The sequence below is a fragment of the Mastacembelus armatus genome, chromosome 9 (assembly GCF_900324485.2).
Source record: "Mastacembelus armatus chromosome 9, fMasArm1.2, whole genome shotgun sequence".
Classification (NCBI taxonomy): Eukaryota; Metazoa; Chordata; class Actinopteri; order Synbranchiformes; family Mastacembelidae; genus Mastacembelus; species Mastacembelus armatus.
Genome location: NC_046641.1, coordinates 10,505,739 through 10,528,605, shown reverse-complemented (window position 1 = coordinate 10,528,605; position 22,867 = coordinate 10,505,739). Strand labels below are relative to the sequence as shown.

At 40.9% G+C, this 22,867-nt stretch overlaps 1 protein-coding gene and 1 long non-coding RNA gene across 4 annotated transcripts in view; one reads left to right on the top strand and one right to left on the bottom strand.

Moving 5' to 3' along the window:
* LOC113138710 (RCC1 domain-containing protein RUG3, mitochondrial-like) overlaps window positions 1-7,106 on the top strand; it is a 274,667-nt gene extending 267,561 nt beyond the window's left edge. For both annotated transcript variants that reach the window (XM_026321378.2, XM_026321377.2), the window contains exons 12-14: window positions 1,515-1,624; window positions 3,803-4,237; window positions 4,743-7,106. In XM_026321378.2, the coding sequence (XP_026177163.1) occupies window positions 1,515-1,624; window positions 3,803-4,237; window positions 4,743-5,093 (896 nt within the window). In that variant the 3' untranslated portion in view covers window positions 5,094-7,106. The remainder of the gene's footprint in view (window positions 1-1,514; window positions 1,625-3,802; window positions 4,238-4,742) is intronic.
* A 6,025-nt stretch (window positions 7,107-13,131) lies between these two features.
* Window positions 13,132-22,222, bottom strand: LOC113138394 (uncharacterized). Of its 2 annotated transcripts, XR_003296450.2 has the most exons (4): window positions 21,048-22,222; window positions 20,769-20,975; window positions 15,220-15,258; window positions 13,132-14,949 (listed from the first exon to the last, which is right to left on the bottom strand). It is a non-coding gene; the product is annotated as an uncharacterized LOC113138394 (long non-coding RNA). The 2 variants fall into 2 exon arrangements; XR_003296449.2 differs by lacking the exon at window positions 15,220-15,258 and having other exon boundaries at window positions 21,048-22,219.
* Window positions 22,223-22,867: the final 645 nt, after the last annotated feature.

Below are 22,867 nucleotides of genomic sequence, written 5' to 3'. Positions count from 1 at the left end.
TTGATTCATGGATAGAGGTGATGGCTGATACATGGGGGGCAGCGATGTCAGGTCTGTACAGACATGAACTTGTGTGGGTCTGAGGATTTTAGTTCTCTGCCCTGTTTTATAAAGCAGCATCTTCCATCTGTCTCATGCACTTCTCATAGATCACTAACATTCAACAGACAATGAGATTTATAATAGGTTCACGTTAATTGGATGCTTGATGCTATAATCAAAGAAACATTTCTTTACACAGTCACTTTAATTTAACATTAACTAACAAACTTTGTCTTACTTATATATTGTCCCTGTCCCATGATTATTAATGAGGAGGGTATACAGCATTTATATACATCTAATATATATGGAATATGAATACCTGCTACCTATTATTAGCTTTCCTTAGACATACACAAAGAGTTATATTATGTATTTAAAACTTTTGGCATAGAACAGTAGGAAAGGTAGAGAGATATAGATTTAAAAAGTCATTGTCATTAGCATGTTCTTGGTGGATTCTTGTGATGTGTTTACACCGGGGTTGATTGACCTAGTTACCCAACCCCTGGCAGCACAACATGGAGAAATGTAACACAAAGCAACACAAGGGAGAGATGTAGATTCTTTTATTATTCTTACATGTGAGACTCATGTGAGTGAACACATACACACACACACACACAAAGCAGTGATCATCAGGGGCTCACAGAGGTCGTGCCTTGTGACGAAGTGAAAAAAGAAAAAGGAGCTTATTTAAAATTCTGTAAGAGATGTCAATTGTTTCCTGTGCATATTTCTATGGAAAATTTGTAAATAGATCCTTTGTAAATAGCTTCTCTCTTGCCAATCACCCTGTCTGCTCTCTGCACAGCAGCATTAAAAATTGATCCTTACCCGCACCAGGGTGAAATGCTAACATTGCTGCCAAATGACTGATTAAAAAGAAAAACCTTTAATCTTTGCTTAAAAGTGTCTACTGCCTTGGCATGTCTTTTCCCTGTGCTCCTCTATCTTCCAAGGCTGTGAAGGGAAGGAGGGGGTCGCCGTGAGGGAAACGGGGTCACGCTTCTTGTAGAGTCAATGCTGTACATTGATATCGCTCTAGAGGTGAGGGATTTCACCAAGAGCAGATCTAGGAATTGACATGCATTGCTCTCTTCTGAATTTAACCTCAAGCTAAAGGTTAAAGATACTTTTGAGCATTCAACATGAGGGAGCAAATATGTTGGCGCTCCTGCTAATAGCGTGCTAAAAAATAGAGTTTTATCCAACTTAACCATGCAAGTTAACAAAAATCGACAGATTCATATTGACAGTGCAGTATAAGATAGTTTGACCTGCCTCGAGCTTTTACTGAGTTTCACAGCAATAGAAATCCACACAATCTCTCTCCAAGTGCTGCTTAGATAGTGACATGGCAACTAAAAGTCATGAATTAAAGAACCATGAGTGAAAGATTGGATTAAGTAAGCTATAAAAGGACATTTATGTGTTGATTTGAGATGCTGAGAAGTATGTTTGTGTTTCAGGGAGCAGAGAGAAGAACGAAGAATGTGTTCACCCAGAAACTGAAGCTTGCTTCAGAGATGCTGTCAGCAATCCCCCACCGACAGAGAAAGAGAAAGAAAACACAGTGCAAGTAAAACAACGTACCACCTCTTTCTTTCTCTATAGCCCTTTTATTGACTTGACTTGCATACTATACAGTTCAATCTGTAGCTCACGAACTCTGCAGCTCCCTAACTCTTGCAGTGGATCATTCCTGATTGATATCTTCCTCTTCCACACTGCCTGCCTGCCTTGTTGACATCCTCATTCCCACGCACCTACTGTTTGTTTTACAGATCCTCTTTCATTGTGTTTCAGTTTCTTCACAGATTCTTTAAATGAACATATCAGTAATGAGTGATACGATATAACAAGGTGCACTTGATTAAACAGCACAGCCCTCAAAATATTAAGTGGTGCATATATTCACTCACCACTCAGTGAGGAATATCAGTGAGGACAACTAAACTGTCACCCTGAGGCACACACATACACACACTCAAAAACCAAGCTCCCACCCCTCACCATCTCTCTGTCATTCAGGTGTTTACTGTCATTCATACTCAGGGTTTTGTATAATCCTCTCACCACACCTGAGTGCTCCCCACTCAGTGTCACTGGATTTACTCTCTCTCTCTTCACCCTCTCTCTTTCCCTTCCCCTCTCCTCCAGCGTACAGCTTTTTTCATTTTGCATCACAGCCATTCTTTTACACATGTTGTCATTTCTTATGTAAATAACCACAGATAAAAAGACAGTAACAGACATTTTAAGATTTACACACACCGCTCGCTGCATATGTTTTCAGTCATCCCCTCTCATCAGCCAGTTTGTTTGTAGAAGTGTCTTTGCCTGTAGCTATAAATTAGGGGTTGTGATTTAACTCATTGAGACAAAAGAGAAAGACAACGAAACATGAATAAAACAAATGATGTGGAGAAGGTAAGGGGGAGAGAGTGTGAGGAGAGGAGGGTGAACTCAAGGCAGAAATGGGCCAGTATATTTCTGCTCTACTTTCAGTTGGAAAAGGCTTCATTAAGAAGTCTGTTTCCAGAGCATGGTGGAATCTGTGTGTGTGTGTGCGTGTGTGCATATGTATGTGTGCAGAGTGTGTCTGTGTGTGTGTATATGTTCATAGGTTAATGTGTGAGATTGTGTTACTGTACATGCACATCCATGCATGCGTCTGTGCATCCCCATAAAATTATTTGTGTGTTCAGTGAGAGAGATCTCTTAAATTATTTACACCCAGAACTCTCTAATTGGTATCAAGTTTTTAAATGGGGTCAAATGATGCAGCGCAGTCTCATGCAGCTTTTCTCTTGCCTTAAGTCTGTATCATTACATCTGGTGCTGTAGTGCCGCTGCCTCATTGGACTTGAGCCTCTAAATGCTGTATTTGCCTATTGACTGGGGCTCTGTTCTCAGACTCGATAAATGTGCTGTGCCAGACGGAGGCAGAGGAGGGAATGTAGTTTTATTACTGTGATTGAGTTGAGTTTTACATAGACAACATTCTATGAGAAATCTGGTGAGTTGAAAACATCAAATAAAGGTGTCACACACAGACACAGACACACACACACAGACACACACACACACACACAGCCTAAGGCAGAGCACAGAGCTGGTATTAGATTTAAGCCCCTTAATAAAGCCAATTAGAATTATACTGTGTACTGATGAAGGTAACATTACTAGAGCAATTCTCTCACCTCCACACGTGAAGACAGCATGCACATGCATATACACATGTACAGTACATGCATTTACACTGCTATACATAAAGAGGATTCAAGCTCACAACCTTCTTGTGAGGTGCTAGTGCTAACCACTAATCCACCATGCCACCTGTAAGAATAACTACCATAAAATTATAAATTTTTAGTTTTGAGGAGGTGCATTTTGTGTTAGCTAAAAGCATTTTCATTGCTTGTTAAAAGCATATTTATCTTCTTTTGGTAGATGCTAACCACCTACTTACACTTCCAACCCCAGCAATAAGCTTACTAGACCACTCTCTCCACTGACTGCACAGAAAAGTGGAAATTGTCAAAATAATGTATCATTGCTGATACAATGATACTGTAATGTTAATTACTTAATTTGAAATTGTACTCTCTTGTATTGCACGTGTTACTGCCCAACACATGCATTATGGTAGCACTGTCCACCCCGAAATGTACACAGTGAGTTTATTTTCACTGTGCATTTAAGCTATTTGTGTCACAACAGGAACCTAAACAGATAATACATATCCTCCTGGCAGGACTTACAGCAGGTTCAACACAAGTTGTTACAAGGTGAAGACGGAAGAGTGGGCTTCAAAGAGCAGGAGAACGACCAACAAAGTGAGAGTGCAGAAGAAGAAGAAAGACATGAACGAAGCCCAAACAAAGATGAGGGAGATGGAGCTTCACAAAGTTCAACATTTGCCATAGCCAGGTCTGCAACCAAGATGGACTGGAGAGGAAACAGCCAGTCCTCAATCAAATCTGACCAGAGAGATGAAAGGGAGGGTTGCAGAACAGTAAGGCCATGGGAGGTGAGGAAAGAAGTATGCAGAGGCAGAGATGTAGTCTTCACCACTTTGCATCTTTTACCCAGACCAAAGGGAGAACAATGTGGGCACACTGCCAGCACTTTGCCCCCACTACTGACAGGACAGCAGTCCCACAGCAGAGTTTTAGCTGAGGCTAGAAAGGTGAGTAGTAATGTGGCTTTCATAAAAGTTAAATCTAAATGGTCCAGCTTGTTGCCATTGTGTTTTTCATGAGAAGCATGCACATTATTTCAGTATCACTTTTGTCTCTGTAAGTAAATTTCAAAATTATTATTTTTTTCCTTTTATTATTTAGTTGAATGGGTAGATTGTGTTAACCCTGTAACATCAGAAGGATAATGTCCTTCAACCCCTTTAATGTCCACTTCATAAAATGAGTGAGAGCTTAAAATATGCATTAACTGGTTGGCAGGCTTGGGGTACTATATTTCATACAGTGGACAGCTTCAAGTACAGTGACTTGTTAGCAGTAAATTACAATGAAGTTAAAAAGCTTTTATTTTCACTAGAAACTGATCTAATAGGAAACATCTTCCAACAAAAGAGTGACACTGTAATTTTTGTGATGATTTATTTTTGTGTAAAACTAGTATATAGCAACATTAGAACAAGCTCTGAGTAATTCATGTCTCTTGTGTTTCTTTAGGAGAGATCTACGCATCTGACTGACTTGGTCCAAAAATCTGGAAGTGATAGGATCATTGTACAGGATTCCAAGCTCAGACCAAAACCTCCTGGGAAATACACAGGTCTTGGGGCTCAGAGAGCAGCCTCTTGTCACCATTCAAGACTCCACCCTGACCTCAAGTCACCAGTTCACTGTTCTTGTCCCCACCCTAACCCTGGACAGCAAGTTCAGTTTTCTTCCATTTCCACCCATCTGGGATCATGTGAAACAGGTCTTTGTCCAGCTACTTCATCCTCTGAACCATTCAGGTACTGTCCTACACACAGAAGAGTGGTTTCATCACAGGGCACTTCCAGTAAGGATCTATAAGAATCCACCGATGTATTTCTGTCTTAGAAACTTAGGTGTTTTAACATGAATATTTGCCCTTATATGTCAGGTTATATAACGGTTCAAAGCAAAATGTACACTGTAGACAGTTCATCCATAAAGTCATCAATGTCATTTTTTCCAATTCCTCCTAAATGTGACGGAGAGAGAATGTGCACTCTATAATCTACTTGATAATGCTTTTCTGGAAACACCAAACAAAGCTAAATACTTTTGGCTCCCCGGTGACTGGCAATCAGCCTCTTTTGCTCTGTAAGAGCTCTCCAAAACAGGCTCCAGATCAGCTTTAAAGGGCTCCACTTTACCCCACACTGTGATTTGGCAAATATCCTCCTCTTACAAACCATCTCATTCAACGACACTCATGAACCTTGACCTCATCTGAAAGCATTAGACTTTGGTTTTACAGTCAAAGCTGCATGTAGGAGTTGCAGAGTCCTTGAATCACCGCATTTTAACAGAACTTGAGAGGGTTGAGTTTTTTTTCCCTACATACTACCGAGCCACATTCATTTTAATACTTACAGTATGTTGTTTATTAAAGACATAACGCCCTCTCAGATCTTGGCCTCTTGTAAGACATTTCACGGTGGAGTGCTTTCATGGGTGCACGTCTCTGCAGTATGAGTCACATGTGCATGCTACTATAGCTCTTTTGAGTGTGAGGAAATTGATTTGTTGCAGAGATAATACTATATGATGAGGTTTCTCAAAGTAAATAGGATCATTACAAGAAACAGGGCTTCCTTTGAGTCTGCTTTGCTCTGTGTCTTTGCTCTGTTTTGTTTTTTATTTTTCTTAGAGAGAGGTCCTTCATTAGCCTTGTACTGTATGCAGACTTGTCCTTGCCACAGTGTGGACCACAACCACATGGTAGTTCTGTTTGTTAGGATTTCATTATAAGTGGCACATGTGATGTTTATTTTTTCATTATCTACATTGAACAAAAAGGACCTTTTGTCAAAACTTGGCACTGTGTATCATATTGGCAGGGCTGAGTTAGACTAATCACTCAGAAATGTAATAAATAAAAAAGTTTCTTATTAATATAAATATTTCTTAGAAATCTAATTGAAATAAAGCAGTAATAATAACAATAATTTAGTAGTTAGTAGATATTACAGATCATGTTACACCTATGGATATAAAATTTCTTTACCTTTTTGTTTTTTGAAAAGGAGGAAATAATGCTTATATTAATTTTGTGATCCTCAACAAAGACTGAATTGAATTGCTGCTTCAGGACAGTGATGAGTAAAGCATTAAACTGCAGTAACCTATTTATGGCACTGAGACATTCGACTTCATCCAACCTCATTGTCTCTTACACTCTCTATGGTTTGTTTTGGTGGGTGTGAGTAAGTGTTATTTGTGTGTATCACATCTTTGCCCTACAAGACTCTTGCCAATTGATTCAAGGTGAGACCTGTCGATTAAACACCCTGAGCCATGCTCTCTATCTAACCCTGGGGTGATTCATTCTCACCCCTTACACACCCATACCCAAGCGTAGGCACACAAACCCACTACACCTATCATCTATCAATACTTGCATTGGGGGCCTCTATTGATCCCCTCCATCCAGCCTGTTCAACCTATACAGTACCACATCAGAGCCAACACGACGTAGGTGCAGGTTTAATTTCTGACAGATTTACAATAAGCTGAAGTTATTATTTAACTCTTCCGACTGCAGTGTGCTCTTTGATTTAACACCCTGGAAGAGGATGAGTTACAGCTGACATGGAGAATCTGCCGGGGCTGGAATGGTAGGCACCCGGTTCATAACTCAGCTGCCGAATGTGTAGTTAGTCAATCACTTGATCTGTAATCACAAATGCTGCCAGAAATTACATGAGTGATGAGCTGTAATAAAAGCACTTACTTTTCCTGCTCTGTCTCTTAAGTGTTATTGGCAGACCCCTCTCTCCCAGGAGGCCATGGCTGTGAAACAAAATCCCGATATAAACTGCCTCATTGGTCCCTGCCTCACGCTCTCTCTCTGGTGTACTGTACTGTACGTGTGTGTGTGTGTGTGTGTGTGTGTGTGTGTGTGTGTGTGTGTGTGTATTAATGCAGAGTGCTTTCACTACAGTGTAATACAAAGCCCTTTTTGACAGTCCTTCTACTGCTTCAGGACAAATGAACCTCACTTTAGTAAAGACAGTTATCTGTATCTCTATCATTTATAATCTCTAATGTCTGCTGAGGTGTAAGAAACACAAATCACTGACAATGACAGTTTTTAAACGCATTTGGCACTATTCATTGGGCCGTAAAACACATCATATAAATATAATGTTAAATATATTGTAACACAGTAGTTTGGCACCACCTCCCTTGCCCAAATCTCATTTCAAGGCCTCTATACAAACCTTACTTTGACTCTTTCTGTGACTCCCAGCTCCATAGCCTTTGGCAGGAGGTCATGCGTGACAGTTTTATTGATACGGACTTCTGTAATAATTACACAGCGTCTTGCATGCACTATTGATCAGGCCTATTGATAAAATCATATTTTACTGTAAAGGTCTGTTGATTTGATGCATTACAGCATAAATCTCTCCTCACAAGCAACTGAGTTGGAACTCCTACTGCAAAGTGATGGATGTTCCCACAGATAAACACACACAAACACCCATGACTATTTATATCTGTTGTTTGAATGGGATAGTAACAGACACAGGTTAAAGACAGACAGAGATGTAATGATATCCGTATCTTTAGTCCATCCATATAAATAGACGATAACATAGGGACGACAAGTGGGATCTGCTATCCAACCCAGCTCATATGATGTGATATATAAGCGAGGGTGTTTATGGAGACACGGCTCCATCTTATCATGATTTGTATTGTCAGCAGGGGCTGAATCTGCATGGTGGTAATAGATTCTGATGTGGTTCAAATGCCCTGTGGTGAATGGGAAATAGAGATGAATGTGACAGATCATACAGAACTTGTCCTGTATATAAACAGCCTCTAGAATTGTTGTTCTCACAGGCAGTGAAGGATAGATGGTGTAACAGCTAGTATGAAGAGAAATGCCATTGCTATTAAAAGGGTAAGAATTCTGATCCTCGAAGCTGACCTGTACAGTTATGCAGTGAAATTGATACAGTGTTAGAAGGAGAAATATTCTCTACTTTGGCTGCTGTAGTTTTTTCTGGTTTTAAAGAGATGTATGTGATACTGAAATTGCACGCAAACTGAAATGCTGACTAATGGACAACTAAACAAAAAATGTCAGCTAATATACAGTGGTGTCTATGGTGTCACGCATTATCACCCTTTGATCTTGCAATGGAAAAACATAATATGTATAATAAAGGTAAAGAGAAAATTTATTGCTATTGGAGAAAATGGAAAATAAGTCTTTTATGGTTCAGGTTAAAAAGCAGCTTACTAGACCATGTTTCCGCTTTGGCTGACAGTTCAAAAGCATGTTTTCTTTTTGGACTTTTCTCTGGCTGGATTCTGAACCACTTGGGGGTCATTTGCAAAGGCTGTGGTGCACCAGTGATGGGCTGGTTTTCACATTTAAGGAGCCAAAGGGACATGGAAAACATGTTTATGTTCAAGAGGCCTACAAAATTCTGAAAGCCGGGATAAAGAGTTAATAGTTGGCCCAGTCAAGACCCCCCCAGAGCGGCTGCTCCTGCAAAATGCTGAACAGCCCATCTGGCTTCAGGACAGGAATTTTGTCCTGCAGAGGACAGGGGAGAGGAAAATTGATCTTAATCAGCAGTGATTTGTTTTATAAGCATAAAACCTGCTCCAACCTGAATTTTTTTTAAATGCCTTGGAATACTGATGAAAGTAAAGTGGAGAGAGGTTTTGTTGTTCGTATGCAAACCAAATGCAGGGAAGCCCATTAAATGAGAATAAAATAACAGAGCAGGCTCTACAAGGCCTATAAATAAACAGAAGTGGGGGAAAATTATGTTAAAAAAGCGATTTAGTCACATAACAGAATAAAAAAACATACATTTTTGTCTTAGTATTTTAATAACCCATTGATGACCTTGCTTCCATAGCACAGGACTGATACAGTATGGAATCTATCAATGGAAGATGGCACATAACTAAGGCTTTCCGCTGACTTTGAACATACTCACTAGTTTTGTACCACAGCTGTTTGAAATGCTAATACAAAGCTTGTGAAATAGCAACAATACCGCCAGTGTGTTTCCCAGATCTGGAGGGGGAAGGCAGAGCAAGACAAAGGCAGTTTTTAATCTGAGCAGGAAGCGTACAGTGGCGATTCACTGTGACATGGTGATTGATATGAGTGAGTAGTGTATTTACAGAGTCTGACGGGATAGGAGAAAGAGAGTGTTTTCTTCCCATATGTACGCTTATCTCCTTCCATAAATCACTGCCAATGGGATGCATAAATGTGGACGAGCAAATGTCGTATTTCTCCGACTCAGGCAATTCCACTTTGACCTTTACATTTGGCATTGGTCACTGGTGCTAAATGCATGGCATGACCTTGCCTGACCTTGGGCTATTCATATTTAATAGCCATGAAGTCTGATGGTTCCACAGACAATATACAGTATGTGAACACACACATACCACACAAAAACACCAAACAACTTGTGACTGTAGTCAAGCTAAACAGCATTTCATGCTATAATTTGAGATTCTGATCATGAACAGCTTGTTAATTTTATGAAAATATCACATAAATTAAGAGAAAATATGATCTTATCAGTCGGTGTCTCTGATTCCATTACCCCTTGCCGAGCAGTACTCTGTGATGTCCTATGTCCATCATAACCTTTGACTCCAGCCAGTGCTTTAAAGGTTCTGCACTTTGCCCTCTCCCATTTGACCTGTCTGAAGTATACCTTTATAATTGCCCCTGTCGCTATCAAATGCACATATGAGAAGGTGCAGGGGCAAGGGGCCGAAGTCTGTCCGTAACCTTTTGGCCCCTTGTTCATTCATACTGCTCAAAGCAACCTCAGCAGGTCTTCCTCCCCCTACCCAAAATCCCATACTGTATTAGTCTGCACGTCAGAGTTATTGATGGTGGTCTGGAAATATTTTATTGGTCAGTCATGACCTTTGACTGGGGCAATGCAAACACTAACCCCCTGTAACCTTTCTATAAAGCCGTCTATCGACAGGGATATATATACATATATATATATATATATTGAATACATTGTATACTTTGTTTTTATCAGCAGATATACAAGGTATAAACAACATTAAAATAAAACAATGAAAAATGCTTTAAAATGATAAATTCCATTTCACATTTCCACATCAAAAGAAGTCTGCAAGTCTCTTCATCAAAAGAAGTGTAGCATGTACTGAAGCACCCACAATTAAGATAAGCTCAACCACAGCTGGACAATTACCTGACAACTAACCTTTTCTGGAGGCACTTAAGAATGTAAGGACCTCTGAGGAAAGATGTGCCATGAGTAGAACAAGCACTTTAACAGGCCAGAGAGAGAGGGAGGGAGGGAGGATGTAATGTATGTGAATAGAGGTGAAGAGAGAGAGTGACAAAGAGAGAAAATGATAGAAATAGAGAAAAAGACAGTATCATGGTGAGATTACCTAATCCTCTGTCTGAGAGGAGTATTTGAAGGACCTAGTGGTGTCAGACATGAGGGGGCTTTGTGGAGGTTTACCCAGGAGAGGCCAGCTTAGCAGGGGGATCTAGTGGAACACCAGGTGACCAGGGCTCTGTCCCCAAGCACAAACCTCAGTCTGTGGCTTTGTAAACACTGTAAAATTGATTGCAGGGAGCTGATGAGATTTCCCTGCAGCCCAGGTCATTATCACATTGTGTAGCAGCTCTAATTCACTCATATTGTACTCTCTATGGATTGTCATTCTGTTTTATGTTCTAGCTTATAACATAAATGACAGTGTTTTCTCTCAAACATTCTGCTTGAATGAGACTGGTGGTAAACATGAAGTAATTTCAAATGTGCCATGAATTTAAGCCTTGAACATTGTATTTAATTCCCTAATGCTTGGTGCAGCACTTTTAGCAACGGTCAGAGTGTTAAAGTCTACCCTGCTGTGCAACGGGGTGAGTTTCAGCACTGTATGATATCTGATCCCAAAAACCCTGCAGGGCAGCCACAGCAAATCAACAATGGATTAATGGATCTGGTTCTGCTCATAAATCTCAGTGGGATTGGAAAGCATTCGAGGACAGTCAGCCTGTAGTGGTGTGCTTAATGTTACAGGCAGTTTGGGTTTCCCATCATTCATAGAAGTGACAGGGTAGTAAAGATGTGGCAGCATCTTATGTCTGCGTTAAATCAGTAAATGTGAGGAATGCTGGATTGTCAGTCTGCAGTATTGAGAGCTGTACCAACACTGATTCATTGGTACAGATTTGTTTATAAATAACTCCAATGTGTTTCTACAGCTCTTAGTGTAACTACATGCACCATAGCAAAGACAGAAAATAAATGTTGAGCACTCATGCCCTAATTCACTGGTGTCAGTACAACCCTTCAACCTTAGCCTAGTACAGTAAGGCCTTGCCATAGATCACAGTGGTTAACAGTTAGCTGTTCCTGCAGGTGTGTAGGGAATGGCAGTAACTGCTTCCATTACTGGAGAGAATGGTCCAACTCCCACAGCCCCCTCCAGACAGCGCTGTCATTACCCATCCATTGTGAGGCCTGAGAGGAAGCTGTAAGTACGGCAGACTTATGGCTTTGTTAGAGTGTCTGGATGGTCTCCTCTGGCTCGGCATAGGATAAGGAGGAATGGCAGTATGGAAGGACAGCCAGATAGAGTGATAGAGATGGAGGATGGGGATGAATCAAACACTCCCTGATGCCCCACAACCACCCTGCCACCCCCTGATGTCCTCATGAGTAGAGTGCAGGCTGGAGGGTGGAGAGGCTTATTTGGTGCTATTTTTACAAGAAACGGGTTGATTTGTCTTAGGCCATTACCGTCTATTACAGCTGCGAGTCTTGGGGAAAAGGTGGGAAGCGGCAGACGCTGGCATTCTGCCTAAAGAGAAATCAATGAAACAAATTAATCCTTCGCAGGCTGCGGTGACACAGTAATCCATCATTCAGGGGGCGCTTTTACACACTGAATCAGGGAGCGAGGCAGGGAGGTGGAGGGAATGGGGGTCGGGGGACTGGGTTGGTGGGTGCATGTTGGTTGACGAGGGTGGGGGAGAGTGGTACCGGGGCCCTGGGGGACAGAGGCAGACATGTACGCTCTAGTAACACTGGGGCAACGATGGGTGGTGCCAGGGAATCAAGTGGCTCTAAGTCCTTCCTTTACAGCCATGAGCTGCCTGTAGACATACAGAGGGAAAAGGGACATAAGCGCAATCAGCTGAACTACACCATGGACATAACGGTCATTACACATATACGCCTACAAATATTTTGCATGTTGCCCTTTAGAAGAGCTTTATCATTTATTTACATTGGAAATCCAGGCAGCGATGCTTGGACATAACTGGTATATGAAAAAAGGGAGGGACAAACATAGACCATAGATAGGGATGAGGAATCAGGAAAATGGTAGACCCCTGCAGATATTCTTACCTTTACAGCTACATATTCAGTATGGCACTGTATTGTTTCACTTGTCCTTAAGAGCTTTATTCATTCTTCTTGTAATGATATAATAATTTACCCTGTAGATCATAACAGCAACAGACCTCGGTCCAGGTGTCTCCACCCACAGGAAGCTCACTGCTCTCTTGCTTTGCCTGAAAAGGCAAACTACACTCCAGCATAGCCTCCTGTTTTGCTATTTAAAACAGGGAGCTGTATACATGCACCAAGGTTCGCCACTGTGATGCACCATTGCACAGCCAATTAGACCTCTGATCTGTCCATGTGATTGAGTCATGTGATCAGCTGCCCTGTGAGGAAGCAGTTCTGTCCAGGCTGAGATTCATGTGAAGCAGCTGTACCCTTGGATGAATCACATAACTGCTGACATCAAATGATATCACAATTCTGCTGGGAGTGAAGAGAGAAAAAAGAGAGATACGCACATATCGAGATTGATGTGTTTTTATTAAAATCTTTGCTGTGTTGCATTGCCTTTTAGTAATATTACATCATTATGAAAGCATAAGCCATTCAGGGTTACTGTATCAGCTGGGTTTGTTGGTCTCCAGGTCCTTTGTGGCACTGTGGCTGCTCTGCTGACATTCACTGATGGTGATTGTGTGTGTTTTTACAGCAGAGACTTGTATCTGGAGCTTTGATGGAGGGCAATGATACATAGGAACCCAGGGCCACTCCAAAACAAAAAACATTAATACAGAAACAAAACAACCAGGATCATTATTTGCCGTGTCATTGTAATAGGTGGTGCCACTTACCTTAACCAGCTTCCCAAAGAGGAATGTCATTAGCCCCCCCCTTTCTCTCTAAAGACACAGGTGGTAGCATTCTGTGAAGCAGCATGTTAGAAAATCAGAGAAAACAGTGGGTGGAAAAAAGGGGGGGAGGAAGTGAGTGTTGGAAGACGAAGGGAGGGAGAGGTTAAGATTGGGCCGGGTGGGGCAGTGGAGAGGAAGGGTTAAGGGGAGGAAGAGTGGCCAGAGTGCGGAGAGAAGGTGGGGAGATGAAGGGGGTGGGCTGGGGGGAGAAGTGAAAGGATGGAAAAATGTGGGGATATTGCAGCAGAACGGATGGTGTGAGGGAGGGAGAGTGAGAAATGTTGCCGGAAATGCTAGAGCCAGCAGCGTGTGTAAAAAACCACACTGCAACATTTCTCATCCTTGACATCACTCACAAGCTTTCCAAACACACACTGTGCGTTCTGAGTGCAGGGTTATAATATCCAGGTCTTAAACAAGGCTCCTCTTTTAAAGTTCATATTCTTTTGTTTTCTTTCTTTTGTAAACGAGGCTGATGTCAGGGATATTAAATTTAAGCAGTGCTGTAATTTCTAATTTGAAGAGTGTGTTTTAAGATTCCCACAGCAAAAACAATAAAACGTGTTGGTGTGAGTTGAGAACTTTCTCTGACTCTCCAAGTCACTGAAAAGACACACTGAGAGGAGTGAAGGGGCGAGGAATGACGGATATGAGGAGAGGGGAGGAGGAGGACAGAGATTGTTGTGGAATGTTTGCAGTTCTGGCCAGAACTCGACCATCTCATTTGTCACGGCTTGACCCCAACTCTGGTGTCAAAGGTCAAAGGGAACATCTGAGGGAAACCGACTCTGCTATCACACACACAGACAAGTAAACACACAAATGTGTGAGTGTCTCTCCTTCGCTCTCCTTCAGCACTCTTTCACACATAATTCAAGCTCATGCGCAGAACATCTGTATATATCATCATTTATATCTATCCTAGTCTTATTTGTTTTATTAATACTGAGTGTTATGTTGACCTCTAGCTATGAAAAGAGCAGTTGCCAGTTTCCCAAAATTCATACTATGGTCTTTTTCCAAAACAAATAACTGAAAGGGGATTTGAGTTCCAGGATTGTTGGATGAATTTTTGATTGGAAAAGGAGGATTAGTACTTGATAGACACACTCTAGTAATGTAATTAATGAGAAAACAAAATCTGAACTGAGCAATGAAATTCAGCCTCTTGAAATCTATTTTGAAAGTGAATATTAACTTGCTTTAATGTTATATTTGTCACATGTATAATTAAATACATCCAGTTTGTCACTACTGGGCTGTCATGCCAAGTGATCCACACTGATACTGAGCAGTGGTATCACCGTCACTCTATCCTAATCAGACAGCACTTACTGTAAATTGCATTTCATCCGAGTGTCAGTCCTTGTACCACACCGACACGTCCCCGTGTGTCTCCGAACGCCTGGCCGCCATGTCGCTTTCTGCCTGCGTGGAGACAAAACACACAAACCTGGTTACAAAGGGCAAGGTTAGCTCCACCGAGTCACTCCCACAAACTCTCTGCTTCAAGTTTCAAATTAAAGTGAGGATAAAGCAGGCAGTGGCAATGTGGGTGGCCCACTTCGGTCACCAACATAATCATGGGACACCTGTGAGATTCATGACATTAAGAAAAAAAGGCACACAGAGAATGGTAAATTGAGTTAGAATATGTTTTATTAATGTATCCACAAATTTCAATAAGCATACACTTACTGCCTATAGTTGCTCTATGGTAGCACTCTTCTGCAACCCCTGTTAAGAAATAAAATGTTCATTTTTTTGTTTAAAATGCAGACTCCCTCCCTCGCTTTCTGCTCTAAAAAAAAAAAAAAACAGGTAGCTCAGTAGCTGATATTCATGGGTTGGAGATGCATCTTAAATCTAACACCTTTGTCATTCTTTGGCCAGAGACATCAAACAGGTGCTATGAATAATTTATCTTAAGAGTTTCACATTGATAAGGTCACAATCTGCCAGGTCTGGACACTAAACACAGGCCACCTCCACACCATCACTTCACTCTCTTTTTGCACACATGTGCCCTCACATGCAAAGACCAGACACACACCTTTCAAATGAAAATACACAAAATCTCAATAGGGCTTTGTCTCTGTGTGTGTGTGTGTGTGTGCGTGTGTGTGTGTGTGTGTGTGTGTGTGTGTGTGGGCGTTAGACAGGGGGTATCTTTTGGTAAGAAATTTATTTTTAATACTATTTTCAATTAGAAATCTGTATATATCTTAAAGATTGGCTTTGATTTGTGTTTCTTACTCAGCTCTCTTTCATGATTATTATGAATAGTTCCTTGAGAGTACTTTAGTAGGTTAAAAATAAAGCCAAACTTTGATTGCAGCTACATATATTCATTTATGCTACAAAATATTTTTTTTAGAGTTGCTTATACTTAAGTGAGTCAGTATGTTTTTCACTCAAACTGCCTCTGAGAGTTTGTAGGGAAATTATTTTCTGTTTTCACTGTACTGATGTAAACTAGTCTGCACCAGTGTGCTCTGTCATTCTCAGCTCCAGCATGCTGATGGTTCGGCTACACTACATTTCTAATTAAGCCCCTGCTGTGTATTGGTTTTTCAGTAGGGGAAAAAAAAATGGGGGAAATGCAGTGCTGATGTGATGCCACTCATTTAGTTATAAACCAAACAAGTTAAAGGAAAAGGGGGAGCAAACTATTACTCGGCATCAGCAGTCCCTGCAAGGCATCATGAGCCAAAGTTACCAAAAGAAAAATAACTAATTTGTTTATAGACCCCTATAAACTAATACATCCTCCTTCAGATTTTATGCAGTTTCATATTTTTGTTTGATATGAATTTAGACCACATAAATATTAATGTCAGCATAAAAAGGTGGATAAAGTGTTTTTAAAGGGCTCCATAGCCACTATAGCACTACGACAGTGACAGGACACTTTATGACGGGTGAGCTATGTCATTTTTTCCCTCTCCCTTTGAAAACAAACTAAGGAATCACTTCTCTACTTTGTTGACCCCCCCAAACACACACACGCACATACACACACACACCCACCCACCCTTTCCTCCTCTTTCCTCGTCTGTCTCTCTCCCCTTGTTCACCCCCCTAATAATCGCACACTTCTTAAAAATTGTTTTGCACTCTTCTGTGTCGGAGGGTAATCTCGCTCTTTTGTCGCTGAGCTATATTTCTACTGTGTGTTGTCGGATAATGTGAGGATGGGATGAAAGGTAATCTGCGTGCAGAATTCCTAAAGCTCCCTTATCCTTGTTGAATTTCTCAAGAATTCCACCTTTGCCCTCCGGTTTCCCTGAAATAAATTACTTTAAGGGTGAGATGCCTTCATGCACCCCCGTTTAGGTCCCGTCTTATGTGTGTGTGTGTGTGTGTGTGTGTGTTGCCTTCTTTAAATGCAGTCAAACAGGTTTTATTAAGTCTTATTTTAATTCACTTTATTCCTTAAGGCGGCATCTCTCCCTGGATATTTCACTAACACTTGGGGAATAAGAACAAATGATTTCACAAACTTACATTAAAAAAAAAAAACAAAAGCCACAATAATAAAATTGTGTTGTGCTGATCGTTTATGATTTCAGCGCCAGGTTAAGTTTGTATAAACAGGTTAACCACCGGGCGTGGACATTCAAAACCCCATCATAAATCATTTCCCCCTGTCACTTTATTTTCTGTTATGTTTGCTTTACTGTGTGTTTGGCTGCTGATTGATATACTCTGAGCTTCCCAAAACAGAAGACGCGCGCACGCAGTTGAAAATCTGTTTCCCTTCATGCAGCTTCTGGTGCTTAAAGTTTGGTTTTTGGTGTACTGCTAAATTACAGTGTTTGCACTGTGGAACCGCGAGAGTTTGAGTGATAATGGATTTATAATCCCCATCTCTGGGACCATCCAGTGTAATTAGCACATGGGCTCTAAAGAAATGATGGTTAGTGAGCAATAAAGCCATTGCCCATAGCATAAACTGACAGTCCCTCTAACTTAACTCCAACCTCAAGCCTAATTGGGAAAGTCATTGCTGTTATTGTCCTCGATTATACTCAGGGATGCAAAAACCCTGGAAAGAGACTTTCATTCATCACGGTTTAAACGGAAGGATCTCACATCTCTGGAGACGCGAGGCTATATTAAAAGTAATGAGGAAATAAACAACAATATCTACACACACAAACTGGGATGATTCACAGTGTAATGCCGTTTTACAGTTTAACTAAAGTCATTTTAGGGCAACAAGATAACTTCATGCCAGTCTTACAACAGGAAGATTAAGAAATTGAGTTATTTTAACAGCCTGCACATGAAGTTATCTCCTGAATGCACAGGTTGCTGTCTGCTGGGATACTTTTGGGTTTCCAATAATAATTAATAGCCATGCTGTGTGATTTCATGTTGCCTGTTAAATGTGTCGGTCCTAAATGTCTGTAGCCTATAGGCTCAACGATATTTCCACTATATTTCTCACGAATGGCCTTTCCATTAAGAGCGATTAGATTATGTCTATTGAAAGTTGCTGATCCATAGAAAAAAAAGCCAGCGGATAAAAGGCGATTTCAAGTGACCTTCTCGTCCCTTTCACACCAATCTGAGCCCCTAGAATAATTTGGGCATCACATTTGGACAAAAAGGAGCAACCCCCCACCACCCCCACATACACACACACACACACGCATACACACCCCTCACCTCCTCCTCCCTATTCAATACACGACCACTCAAAGAAACAAAACCTTAAATTTAAACATAAAAACGAGTTCCATATATTTTTAATTAAAACAGGACTAAAATGTGACAGTGTCAGTGTTTGTCCTGTGTTCAACGCATTACGCACGGAACCTAATTTATCTCTGTTTCTCCCAGCCTCATTTATTAAGTATAGGCTATAGAGGTGTTAGGAAAAGTTACACTAACTTCACTGTAGCTACAAGGATCCTACTCATAAAACCATTCAAAACAGGTCTACGGTCTCAATTAGTGAACTTATTTAGACGATTTCAGTTTGAAAAATTAAAAAAATAATAACATTTTAAACAGGCACAATCGCCCTGTATACAGTATAAATAACAGTATAAATCAATCTGCTACTGCAGGGTTACTGCTTACATGTAGCACATTTGCAAAAACAAATATATATTCAAAACATATTGTTGAAAGATAGACCAGGGTCTAAACCTTTGCATTGGCTTCAATTATGTCAATTTGATTCACATGCTGTAAGATAGTGTGCATCTACATATTGTTTGTGTTTAATGCCAAATGTGAAACACATTACCCTGATGGTAGTGAGTTTACATGGCCGGAAATGTGGTACTACAACATTAAATAATCTACAAATCGCAATCTCCATTAAATAACGTGAAACGGTGTAATGGCGTTGTCAGCAGTAATCACGTAGTCGTTTCAGTCCTTTCACTATGTAAATTCACTATTGATTGAAATAAGTTTTCCATACTTCACACAAGCACAGTCCAACAAGTGTAAAGTTATTTTTGAAGGTTCAGAGCTGCATCCTGTTGTCACACGTCAACCATTTGACTATTAATCAGTGTCTATTATGGAAACAAACAACCGGGACTTAACATGGAGATGTGTGACGCCGCTCATAGCTTCCCACATTAAGGTGTCCATCAGTTTATTCCTTTTAGTTGCTGAATTATTTTTAATGTGGCAGGCAGTGCTTGAAGTCGCGGGGATCACGTTATGTGGCCCTCCAGCCCGCCGTCCAGAAACATTACACTCGTGTGTACACAGGAGGCGTTTTGAGCAGAGGCCCCCTGGACAAGGGAATCACCTTCTAAGTCCGTACAACGTCTTATTGACTGTATTCTGTGGTTATAACCGTGATGTGATTACACACAATCAATAATAAACACAGCGTCGACCATTTATAAAACCTCCAAGTCCGTTTGCATCATTGCAAATGCTCTAAAATGCATTATTATGTTCATATGTTGTTTTCCTGGAGGGGGTGGGGGTGGGGGGGACTTTGCACTTATGACATTGTTTTCCCAACTGATCGTGCTGCTTGTTGGTTCCAGCTGTTTTAAAACTGCGTTTCGTGAGCCTTATAAAACCCCACTGTATCTGTGCAAAAAAAAAAAAAAAAAAAGGAGTAGCCCCTCAGTTGTTGATCATTACGGATTTGCCATGTACTATCATTATAAATATTTAAGCAGTGAGCTAGTTGACAAAGCTTTCACACAAAGGGAGGTTTGTCATGGATAATCTCTGCGTGTTTTTAAAATTCTGGTAGAAATGGAAAGTCGGACTCGTCACTAATTATCTGCTGTGAGACAGATTATTAGGTTAGAATGTATGAAAGCAGACTGCTGTATCATACACAAATGCTTCCATCACCTGAGAGAAGATAATAATGTGATATTATGTCATTGTTTACATGTTTTTTTATAAGTAAATAGATTGTAGAGACATCCATATTTTGCTCTTCAAATAAGAAAAGGTAGAAAAATAAATATTCGCCTAAAATGATTAATTATGCATCCAGGGGAGGATTAGGTTAAAGGTTACTATATTCGGGTTATTTTCCAAAGCTGTTTGACGTGAAGTCTGTTCTGGAGCAAGTTAACCTGGCCTACATTTCCACATCATTTATTTTATATCAGTTTTCATTACCATCCCCTTACATCAATAATGCTACTTTGATCAGTCACACTGCATGTCATGTTAGATTTCCTCACTGCAGCAGTTTTTAAACACTCATTGTGTGTTCTTTCTGGCGCATGGCATTTTACGCGAATCTGAAGGCAAATATTTGTAATGGACAGTAGCCTATAGTGGCTAAACTGGCGCTTGGAAAAGAGTGTAAAGATGGACAGCGGCTGGTCTCCTTCATCAGCCTTTTAATCCTGTGACACCATCGCTGAGACAAACAGAACAGCCTGCTATCGATCTTTTCATTATGTGTTCAAACAACAAACAGCCTTGCAGGTGAGGTGCACGGGGCGCGCAAAAAAAAAAAAAAAAGTCCAGTGGTCCTAAAACCAGTCTGTAACAACATTACTACTGTCTGAAGTATAAATCGGCGAGGACAGCTGGAAAACGGAGAAATGAGACGCCGTAATCGGTGATAATGTGGAGAAACGATGCGACTGTCCGCTAGTTAAAAAGTTGTGAGTCTAACACTGCCCGGGTCGGGTTTGGAGTTAACGGTCATGTGGTGTGACACAGACAATTTAGCCTTGAGTTTACAGCCATGCGTGTGTAGCGCAGGAGAAGTGAGAAATAAACAGTGTACTTACCTTATCGGCGGCTAGTTTTATCCAGGTAGAAAGCTGCTCCTCCACTGGTAACCGCCGTCGCTGGTGCGTCTTCTTTTAATGTCCTGCTGTCCACTTTCTCCTTTTTCTCTCGCCGTTTCCCAGCTTTCTATTAGAGCCTCTACCCTGCTCCCATTCGCTGTCCCTCTCACTCTCTCCTCTCCTCTTCTCTTGCAGCCCCTTTCCAATCTGTGGAGTTAAATCTTAATGATACACTTACAGAAAAAAAATCTTTGTCTGGTTTAATCTTATTGGTTTCACCTTTTCAAAGAGCTGGAGACATTGCCGGGAAGTTTCAGTGGAGTGTCCGAGACAGGGACGAGAAACAGCTCTCTTGTTGAATACTTAAAAAACAACCCATCCCTCCTATGCGTTCTCCAAAGGGGGCACTTGCATATTTACCATCCATTATATCTGCTAATATCTCTTTGTGGTTAAAAGTATGTTTAACACGAGGTTGTTTATTTTTATTTAGCTGTGAGTTAGTGTTCTAAAATCTTTGCCCAGTGTTGTGTATTATGTTTTTGAAGATGATTTACGCACATCATTTTTGATCTTATACTCTACTGAAATGACATACAATTAAAATACTAATGCACTTCTGAGGCAGTTTTAATTTAACCTTCATGTATTTTTTTTCCTTTGAGGTTTGTTCTCCTTTAGACAAACTTAACATCAAAAAACTGGACTTTTCACAAAGTCAAAAAAGGACAAGAGAAAACTGCAGACAGATTTTGTGCCTGTTTTATTCTAAGAATCAACTGTTATGTCTTAAAAACGTATGTTTGATGACTTGTGCATACATTAATATGAGGTTGTAATTGTGCGATGTACGCTAGATGGCAGCGCGATCCAGACATTTTTGAGTTGGAGAGGGAGTAAGCCTGCAGAAACCCTGATACAAAAAAGCCGGAATCCCCATGCAAATTCCCAGCAACTTCACATGATTTTGAATTACTGTCATTATTAAGACATAATGTGACACCAGCTCAGTGATTGTGGAGCCTATAGGACCTCGGTAATTATTGAATATTGCTTATTGCTCCGTCTAATTTTAGAGATTTTCGGCCGCTGGCACGGCATCCCGTTTGTATAACACACTGTCTTTAATGCATCACTCTTACCATTGACGTTTTTCTCCTTTTATTAGCTCGTTTAAACTAAATTGTAAGTTTTAATCAGCGAGACTGTGTCGATTACAGTCGAGGATGTACCGCAATGCGCATGCCAAACACAAAACACCGTGTGAAAATGTAAATCCGCTTCAAGCCGATAATGTCATCCGTTAATTTTATAATAAAGATACTAGTCCAAGGCAAACCATTTTGAAACTTTGGGGAATTTCTATGCCCGAGTCTCCCTTTCACCGCCGAGCACAGTTTTTGGTTTATTTGTCGTGCGTAAAAGCTTTGTCCCCCCTTGCATTTACCCCGCTTTTTCTGCTATTCTATCCAGGGTTTCTTCCTCTTTTGGTGACAATAGACGGCCCATACTAATCAGGTTTCAAAGTAAATAGCAGCGCGGGGCGAGCTCAATGTAAATTGTGCCTGTCAGAGCCCCCCAGCCCCTCCAGTCGTACATGGCAACACTGCAAAAAATATCCATCCTTAGACAGCAGTCAGTTCAGTACTGATTCTGGAAATCTTGGATTTACTAAAACAGGAGACTGAATCTTCCACCGGGACGCGATGTTTCTACTTGTTTCCACTGCCAATCGACCCGTCACTGTAAATTTTATTAAAACAGCGTGTCGGTTTCTAAAGTCATCTCCCTGTATGCTCGGCATTGTTTCAAAATATTGACCCCGAGAAATTCTACAATCGGCACAGTATGCAGTTGGAAACAAGTAAATTGCACATGCATTTCATCTAGTGTATGGTCAGAAAACATAACATTTTTAGATTTGAACACGAGACCCAGTGACTTATCGGGATGGACATTTTTTGCAGTGAATGAACGGAGGGGGACTCTAACCAATGGAGAGAAAGAGAGGGCTTGGCTATAACCTTAGCCTCCCATTTTCTCTCTCTCCCTATCCCCCCCTCTCCTCCTCTCCTCCTCCTCTATGCAGGGCTCTGGCC